At 45.8% G+C, this 9752-nt stretch overlaps 1 protein-coding gene across 4 annotated transcripts in view; it reads right to left on the minus strand.

Annotated features, from left to right (window-relative positions):
* spry1.S (sprouty RTK signaling antagonist 1 S homeolog) overlaps positions 1-9272 on the minus strand; it is a 9575-nt gene extending 303 nt beyond the window's left edge. Inside the window, exons 1-2 of one of the 4 annotated variants that reach the window (XM_041572488.1) lie at positions 9154-9272; positions 1-2173 (exon numbers count right to left, since the gene is read on the minus strand). The exon at positions 1-2173 is cut by the window's left edge and continues 303 nt beyond it. In XM_041572488.1, the coding sequence (XP_041428422.1) occupies positions 1159-2118 (960 nt within the window). In that variant the 5' untranslated portion in view covers positions 2119-2173; positions 9154-9272 and the 3' untranslated portion in view covers positions 1-1158. 4 annotated transcript variants of the gene reach the window in all.
* Between the last annotated feature and the right edge of the window lie 480 nt (positions 9273-9752).

Below are 9752 nucleotides of genomic sequence, written 5' to 3' on the forward strand. Positions count from 1 at the left end.
CAATAAAAAAAGTTTTAGCAGACTTTTGTCTTAAAAATAGTCAATATTCAACTTTGTGATTTGTACAGAATATATACAAAAATGTCTGGGTGTGACCCAGACATTTAAAAAAAAAAAAAAAATTATAAGAAAAACACAGGAAGGAAAACAAGAAAAAAAGAACAGGTCACCAGCAGGAAACTATTGGTTCCAAGGGTGAAAGAGCTTATTTCTTTAAGGCTACTGAATTGTCTGGCATATAAAGATAAACTATAGTAACAGAAACACTATAAAGGCAGCATTGGACAATCTGAAGCCCTCCAGACGGTGTTAAATTACAATTTCCAGCAACCTCCACCACCAGCCCAGTTGGGAAGGGGGTGAAGGGTGTAATTGTAGTTCTACAACATCTGCAGGACTGCAAGTTACCCAGAACTGCAAATAAGGCAAGCTTGGTAGTGTGCATGGGAGAAGTTTAAAACCCCAAACTGCAAAAAAAAAAAATCCTTCAACAGACACATTTATAGACCAATGTCACGGACACTCTATACACACAGGCAACAGAAGTGAGATGAGGAATAGGGGGCTAAGGCTGATATGGATTAACCCCTCTGCTGGAGGCAAAGGGTTAGGAACAACTCTCCCCATAGAGCTAGTGATAACACTGCGATTTGTAAGGCTCTGCAGGAGCTTCTATTATATAGACTGTTCCTTTCTGAATAAAGGGGTTACATATGCATTTGGTTATACAGAAGAAAGGAGACAGGGGAGCGGTTACTAGACTTCTCCTGCTGTGAATAAAAAAGAAACTGAAGAAAAAAAAAAAAATTAAAATTCCCCCACCCCAAGTCACAAAACTAAAAAAAAGATAGGTTTTGTTGAAAATCCGATTTACCATTAACAGTATTAATAAATGAAGCAACAAAGAACCAAATTTGAGAAAAGAGAATAAAAGGGCACCTATTAAACCCCCCTTTTCCTCACCACAAGACTTGTGTTAATGCCTGTGCATGAAAGTATCGGTTACAGTAACATGTATTACTGTGTGATAAAAGCAGAGGTCAATATTAGAACGTTATAAAGGAGAAAAGGAAGTCACGCACACAAACACACACACACACAATCACTCACACACTTTTCCACAATGTGGAAGGAGAAGCTACACGTTCTCCGCTAAAGTCAGGAGGGCTTGCCCTGGCCCCGGGGAACGTCGTCCAGTTTGCAATATACTGTATTTGAGTTCTTGCATCGGCAGCCTGGGCGATTAACTCTGTCGTAACATTCTCGGCACAGTTTTAGACATCCCTTGGCAGGAGGGTAACAGAGCAAGCAGGGTAAGAAGATGGACATTACTCCCATGCAAAGGTACCTTGACCAGCAGTGTGATTGGGTACAAGAGCAAGGATTATCCGCATAAGAGTCACCCTCATCGTCATTGGAACAGTGGTAGAAAGCTGCTTTGACCAGACACATGCAAGTGCTGTATTCCACCATGCTCTCCGCAGAGCACAGACATTGCCTGTTACAAGCCAGGCACGAGGGCAGGGTCCTTGGAGCAGTGCAGTCTCCACATTTACACTTCCCACACTGTTCACAGATAAACCGGTGTTGCGAATAATCCATTTTTATTGAGCTCTTTAGGTCCTCCACAGGCAAAGCACTGGCCTTGGGTTGCATTCGGACTATCCTTTCAGTCCTGTGACCAGAGGCTGATCTGGGTGGTGGGCATTGCCCCAGGAGTTCTTGCTCAGAAGAAGCACTATTTGTACTAGCAGAACTGGCTGCACTACCAGTGCTAGTAGACCTGCTGAGCCCAGGGGCCCTTCCATTGGGTAGATGTCCTGTGTGAGCCCAGTGAGTGGGCCTGTGCTCATTGTTGTTATTCACATTAATTGGTATGATTTCATGAGTCCGTTCTTGCTTAATGTGCCTCGGTACAGTTTTTGGTCCAGTCTTTTTTACCATGGATGGGCCTTCCGTGTACTCATTCCTGCTCCGGAGAGCTTTGATCTGATCCAAGGACAAGATAGCCGTCGGCTGAACCTCCCGTTCATAATCGAACCGTTGCCGGCTGTCTAAAGATGGCTGCTGTATCACGACTAATGAACCACCAATGCCATGTTGACTTTGTAGCTCCATCTGTAGTGATCTTGATTTCTGGCATTCAACGTGAACTTGGCATGCATCTGAAAACCTGCCAATCGAATCACAACAAAAAGATAAATATTTGTGAACAGCATTCTGGGGGATAACATAAAGGTACAAATACAAATACAGTAGAACCCCCATTTTACGTTTTTCAGGGGATCAGAAAAAATGGTGTAAAATCAAGAACAATGTAAAAGCAGGGAAATGTATTATGCATAATATATCGGTGGAACCACAAAACAACAACAATGTAAAATTAGGGAAAACTTGAAATCAGGTGATGTAAAATTGAGGTTCTACTGTAATCTCAAGAAATATCAGATGACAGCATGGCGAATTACTGCACCCCTACCCCCCATATTTAATGTACCCCTGACTACAATTAGATAATGTCAAACTCTGGCCGCGTATGAAAGTCATTGTGTGTGACGGGACCCATGTCTGTTGTGCACGATGCAACTGGTTCAGGAAAAACACAAAGCCTCCAGATACTGTAACATTACAGTCACGGCACAGAGCTCTTCTTGTTTTGCTACTGTACTTGCTAACAAAGCCACATATAATGATTTATTGGTAATGGGAATTTATGGGGGGAGGGTAGATATAGATCTCCAACAGAGGAGCATTTTACTCAAGTAACAACTTTATAAGAAAGTCACCAATCACTGGAAGGGCTGAAGTATATCGCCTGGAAATTCAGTGTTTGATTGCAAAGGTCGGGAAGGTATTCTTGTTTAAAGCAAATGTAACTGTTTTAGTTGTGCCATAGAGATAAAATAATGTGGCAGACTCCTGTCATTTAATCTTCCCCTCAGCAGCAGCTCTCAGCAAGCAAAACAAAGGGAGAAAAGAGATAAATAAGAGACAAAAGGGGAAGTTAAAGTCTGTAGCTCTAACCTCCTACTTATCTGTTCCAGTGATTCCCTAAGCACCAGTATTGCAGTGCAGGCACAGAGTCGGATCTTTAGGTTGAATGTACATTCCCAAGGCCAGAGGACAGGCAGATGCAGAGAATTGGGGTGATGGCAGCTGCACCCAAACTACAGATGCTGGCCCTGTGCACAGTAACTGCCACACTAACAACAAATCCCACAGTTTAGGGGTGTCACACCTCCAGGTGCACAATGTACACAAGCCATTGAAGAAAAGGAAAATCGCACGAACTGCTGCGCTGAAAATAACCAATATGCGCCAGATGGATGGAGAGCCCTGCTCCAAGATAAACATGCGGAATGGGCAAAGCTACGTAGAGGCTGGGGGAGAAGGAGATACAGATCGGGGCGGTCTACACAGACAATCCGAATGATCAGCAAAGGAAGGAAAAAGTTATGAATGAAAAACAAACCGTGACAGTGAGAAGGAGGAGGGGGAGATGCGCTCTGGCGCTGATCACCACAGGGGGGCGGATTTTGCGCACATTCCAGCCGCAGCGCCTTTTCCCATCTGCTCCCTGCTCGGAGCCCCATTACAAGGGACGGCTTGGGTTTTCTTTTATTACTCCGTGCCAAGTGTGCCAGCCCTACACTCACTCGCTCCTAACCACTGCACAATGGACAGGAATCAGGGCGGGAAGTATGGGTCGGCAGAAGACGGGGGGCGCCGGACACGTACCTCAGAAGCAGCCCACCCCTAGTCCGCCACTGCAAGGGGTTAAGCGGGTGCCGACACAGGCTCGTCCGCACTCGTTTGCGCACGCGCGTCCTTGTTTGCGCACTGCCCGACACTGTGTCAGTAATAGTCATTCCCCTGCACGAGTCCAACTAACTACACCTTCCACTGGGGCCTGGGGGTCCGGCTTCCCACACCGAAACCTCAATTACAGGGACACCCCAACATGATGTGAAGCAGCCCCCCCACTCCAACACCCACCCTACCTCTAGCCATAGGCTGCTGCGCTGTCTCAATGTACCAAAGCTGGAGGCCCAATGTGCTGGATAGCAAAACTGCACCCCTCCAGCTGTTTAATAACTGCAACTGCGAGTAGCTGCCATCTGAGAGCTGTAGTTCAGTAGGAGTTGTGAAACCATAGAAGGACTGCAGCAGCATCAGATATTGTTAACCTGAAGGGCCCCTAAGGTACTGGGGACACGGGGCAAATGCTCTCTCCGATCTGACCGTAAAACAACCTGCTGCTGGCATATTGGGAGTTGCAGTAGAATACGGTGGCCGAGCAGAGTGTGAGCCGGACACTTACCTGTGAGCAAGCATGCACCAACCAATAACCCGTCCAAGTCCAAGATCCGAGCGGCAGTTGGAGGCTTAAGCATGGGACATGTCTCCAGTAAATCCCCAGAGCTGGCACTTGTGTATGTGACTGTAGCAGCAGCCTTCTCTCCAGGGGCCACAGTAATTAGGGCCAGGGTAGCCCTGGGGAGCAAATAAATCCACAAAGCCGCGGTCTGAAGGAAGTGCAGCAGTCGCGCGTCTGTGAGGGAGCGATTTAGCAGCAGCAGACAGGCACCGTAGTCTCCGTGTTGTTGCTACACGCGATGGGAGGCGGCACAAGGGCAGAAACACCTTTCTCTTATTATAACTCCTTTATTCCAGCAACACGTAAACTCCAACGATTGTTTTTTCTTATGGCAAAAAAAAAAACAAAAGTCCTTTAAATAGAAAGCCGCGCCATGCAAATATTCCTCAGGCTGGTGTGCGAGCGCCGCTTAATCCTCAGTACAGATCGGAAATCCACATGAGCAGCGATGGGCAGAGAATAAATGGTGATGAATGAGGGTGTCACCCTCGCAGCGATCACTCACAGCTCCACAGGGAACAACCTTCCACGCCTTGCGCTCTCCTGCCTCTGAATGAATGGATTCCTGGAACGCTGGGTTTGTTCCAGAGCGGCCCTCTGATTGGCTCTCCGGAATAGTGTAAGGGAAACAAACACAGAACCTTGAGCTGCCGCGGGGGCACTGATTGGATTACACGTGGGAGGGGCGGGGCAGTGGCGGCGGCTGCTGTAGCTCTGACTGAAATCACTGCAAGGTGGATTTTTAGCGGAGAGTTCACGTGCGTCAGTTCGCTGTCAAAACGGGGCGACAAGACGAGAGATTGGTAGAGCAGGCGTTTAGCTGGCGAACTGGAGTTGCTTTTCAACAGCTTTGCAATGGCCTTGTCAGTGCGACTATAGGAAATGTAACAAATCCATGGGCCCAAGGTCTGCAGGAAGGCTGAGGCCTGATGTGAAGGGGAAGCAGTAATGGTAACCAGCTACCACTGCACAAATGAACCTGGGCTTCCTTCTATTACAGGGGTCCCCAACCTTTTTCACCCATGAGCAACATTCAGATGTAAAAAGAGTTGAGGAGCAACACAAGCATGAAAAATGTTCCTGGGTAGTGACAAATAAGTGCTGTGATTGGCTATTGGTGGCCCCTATGTGGACTGGCAGCCTACGTGAGACTCTGGCAGTACATCTGGTTATACAACCAAAACTTGCCTGGAATTCAAAAATAAGCACCTGCTTTGAGGGCAACATCCAAGGGGTTGGAGAGCAACATGTTGCTCATGAGCTACTGGTTGGGGATCACTGCTGTATTGTAAGCTAACATAGCTGCACGCTTTTACTTCCTACAAGAGCCCTTAAGATGCTGGGGGGGGGGGGGCAGAGCACATTCCCCAAAGCAATAGGCTTTAGTGTGCAATGTGTTCTTATATATATATATATATATATATATATATATATATATATATATATATATATATATATATATATATATAGTATCAAACTTGTATTCAATAAAAACCACTAAAACACGGGTTTTGCTGCAGCCACACATTTTGCGCCTCTGTGACAAGTGAAGGCTGCCAAAAGACTAGTCTATAATAATCTCCATACTTGCTTCCATTGGCTCATTTATCTTGAATTGGTGTTCATGGAAAATGTTTAGTTGTAGTGAGTGCACTGGGTATGAGGGGAGAGGAGCACGCATAGCTCGCGTGTGGAGTGTTGCAAGCGCTGCTGTGTGCTGATGTGTCTGCACTTGTCTGCCGTGTTTGCCAGCTTCACATTTGTTTCCTTAGGGAAGGAAGAACTGGGACCTGTCCCCCCAGGGTGAGAGCTTGGGCTTTCCTGCAAATACACATTCCTTCCTGGGATTTCATAGTAGAACATCCTGCTATTTCCACTATACCACCCCCTTCCCACTGGCACGACTGCATGTATGTATATGTATGTGTATGTATATATGCATGTATGTATGTATGTATGACAGTGAAGGGGGCTAAGTCTAAATACATTGTATTTATAAATGGAACTATGGAACAGTGCAATTTATATAAGGCAACTTAGTAACACTACAATGAATGATATAGAAAAAAGCTGCTCAGTCTCTTAATCTTTTCCTTTTATACAGGGTGCTAATCAAGACAATTTTATTTAATTAATGATATCCTTTGGCATCATACTTAAATAGCGCTCACCCTGTAGGAACTGTGACCTGGGTTTAAAGACCCCAGGCCCCCCACTTTAGCATAGACCGACTTTATGTTGAAAGCTTGAATTGGGAAAAGCACTCACCCGACGTATCGAGTGGTCCGGGTGCATCGCCCCGAACCCGTAGCAGGAGGTGTCTGTACAAATTGTTGAGGAAATCGGCAAGCACTCGGACTCCATTTGTGAAGTAACAGCAACTTTTATTCCAACAGTTTAAAAACATTGAATCCTGACGCGTTTCGTATCATGGAGACATTTAGTTAGTAGCACTCTCTCTTCCAATAACTGGATTTGGTCATGGAACTCCTTGGTAACTTGTCATATCCTTATATCTTACAAGAGGGTTGCATTATTATATGTGTGTGTGTGTTTACATCTCTCTTATATATATATATATATATATTTTTTTTTTTTTTTTTTTTTTGGTGTTCAGTGTGTGTGTATATATATATATATATATACACACTCACAGGATTTTCATAAAGAGTCAAACACTACAGTTGGTGTTGTGAAAAAGTGATCAGGTTTATTAATTCGACGTTTCGTTTCCAAGTGATCAGGTTTATTAATTTGACGTTTCGTTTCCCTACCGAAACGTCGATTTAATAAACCTAATCACTTTTTTCACAACATCAAGGGGCACATTTACAAAGCTCGAGTGAAGGATTCGAATTAAAAAAACTTCGAATTTCGAAGTGTTTTTTTGGCTACTTCGACCATCGAATGGGCTACTTCGACCATCGACTACTACTTCGACTTCGAATCGAACGATTCGAACTAAAAATCGTTCGACTATTCGACCATTCGATAATCGAAGTACTGTCTCTTTAAGAAAAACTTCGACCCCCTACTTCGGCAGCTAAAAGCTACCGAAGTCAATGTTAGCCTATGGGTAAGGTCCCCATAGGCTTGCCAGCGTTTTTTTGATCGAAGGATATTCCTTCGATCGTCGGATTAAAATCCTTCGATTCGAAGGATTTAATCGTTCGATCGAACGAATAATCCTTCGATCGTTCGATCGTAGGATTAGCGCTAAATTGTTCGACTTCGATATTCGAAGTCGAACGATTTTAGTTCCTAGTCGAATATCGAGGGTTAATTAACCCTCGATATTCGACCCTTAGTAAATCTGCCCCCAACTGTTTGACTCTCTATGAAAATCCTGTGAGTGGCAGTAATATAGACTGTTTGTGTGTGTGTGTGTATATATATATATATATATATATATATACACACACACACACATACATTACATACAGATACTTGCAGAGAAGCTGCTGTATGCTTTGCATTGTTGTTGGAGTGGTTAAGTCCCCCCCCCCAACTTCCTAGAGACAGACAGACAAGCTTCCCATCCCCCTTCATAGCCTGGGGCTGTGTGGGAGAGTTGTCTGCCATTATCATTTCCTAAAATCAAAGTACCCAATGCAAACTAACCCAATTGCCACCAACAGTGTTTGCACAGAAGGGGGTCCTGGCTGCTAATTGGAGACCCCCCTCCCTGCACTAAAGGAATTTGTAGCGCAGTCAGAGTGCTATTTGCATTTCTAGCTGTAGCCCGCAGTGCTTCTCTTGTTATTCCTTTGCGGAAAGCAGTGGAACGGGTTCCTTGTATTTCCCTGGAGAACAGAGGCATGTGATGTGGGTGTTATCTGTACAAGGCCCCAAAACAGGGGATTTATGGTGACCCCCCTCAGCTGTTGTAGTGCTACAACTAGGGATGCACCATATCCACGATACGGTTCAAGATTCGGCCGAATCCTTCTGGCTGGCCGAACTGAATCCGAATCCAAATTTGCATTGGCAAATTAGGGGTGGGGAGGGAAATTGTGTGACATTTTGTCACAAAACAAGGAAGTAAACAATGTTTCCCCTTCCCACCCCTAATTTGCATATGCAAATTAGGATTCAGATTCCACTAAATCTTTCACTAAGGATTCGGGGGTTCGCCGAATCCAAAATAGTGGATTCGTTGCATCCCTAGCTACAACACTCTGCTCCGGCTGCCAGGGGATCCTGGGCGTTGTAGTCGATAACTAGCGGCAGAGATGAGATTACTGGGTGCCTATAGAGCAGTGATCCCCAACCAGTAGCTCGTGAGCAACATGTTGCTCTCCACCCCCTTGGATGTTGCTCTCAGTGGCCTCAAAGCAGGTGCTTGTCTTTGAATTCCGGGCTTGGAAGCAAGTTTTCATTGCATAAAAACTAAGTATACTGGCAAGTATAGTCTCCTGTAGGCTGCCAGTCCACATAGGGGATACCAAATGGCCAATCACAGCCCTTATTTGGCACCACAAGGGACTTTTTCATGCTTGTGTTGCTCCCCCACTCTTTTTACATCTGAATGTTGCTTACGGGCAAGAAAGGTTGGGGACCCCTGCTATAGAGGAAGCCTGAGTGCTGCTTTCCCACGTTCCCCGATAAGGCTGAGATCCCTTTAATTTACAGGAAGGATCCTACTCGCACTGGGGCACTCACTTTCCAGGCGAGCAGAAGGGGTGTTGCAAATGGCTCTGCCCTCTAACCCCCCAAGTGCACCTACGGCAGCAGCTCCCCTGCCCCAATGGAATAATCCTTGCCAGCAGTCCCACCTTGTAGCGCTGATCAATAGGTGCTGCGCGTGTGATCGCTGCCCCCAGGAGCATATTGGCGGACAGATGGCGAGGCCAAGCCCAGCTGTCTGATTTTATCTGGGAAAGCGGAAGCTGCATATCCGGCTCCGTTTCAATGTGAAATCCTAAAGCGGAGGAAACCACTAGCAGGATTATGATGGGGGGGGGGGATTAATAATCGCACTGGAGCGCTCCGTTTTGCGCATCCACATTCCCCGGGGATACTAATGGAGAGTGGGGTGCAGTATCCCGGCCTGATCAATCTTTATTGTTCTTATTATCCCTTCTGTATTCGCTGAACATGAGCTGACCTGAAGGCTTACAAGTCGCATTATATCCCTATTGGGAATTAGAGCGCAAGAGACAGACAGAGGGCCACAGGCTTCGCATCCCTGTTCAGTCCGCGCAATTGCTCACAGAGTAGTAATGACTCCCCTATGTTACTAGGGCTTGTGCTATTGAGAGAGGCTCATTGCATGGGGAGAATAAGATCAATAACAGGCTTACTGCAAACCTATATTTTCAGGGTAATATCCCCCCCCCTTCCAGGTGGTATACTCCGTTTTAAACTGTGCAAA

This window comes from Xenopus laevis, chromosome 1S (assembly GCF_017654675.1).
Source record: "Xenopus laevis strain J_2021 chromosome 1S, Xenopus_laevis_v10.1, whole genome shotgun sequence".
Taxonomy (NCBI): Eukaryota; Metazoa; Chordata; class Amphibia; order Anura; family Pipidae; genus Xenopus; species Xenopus laevis.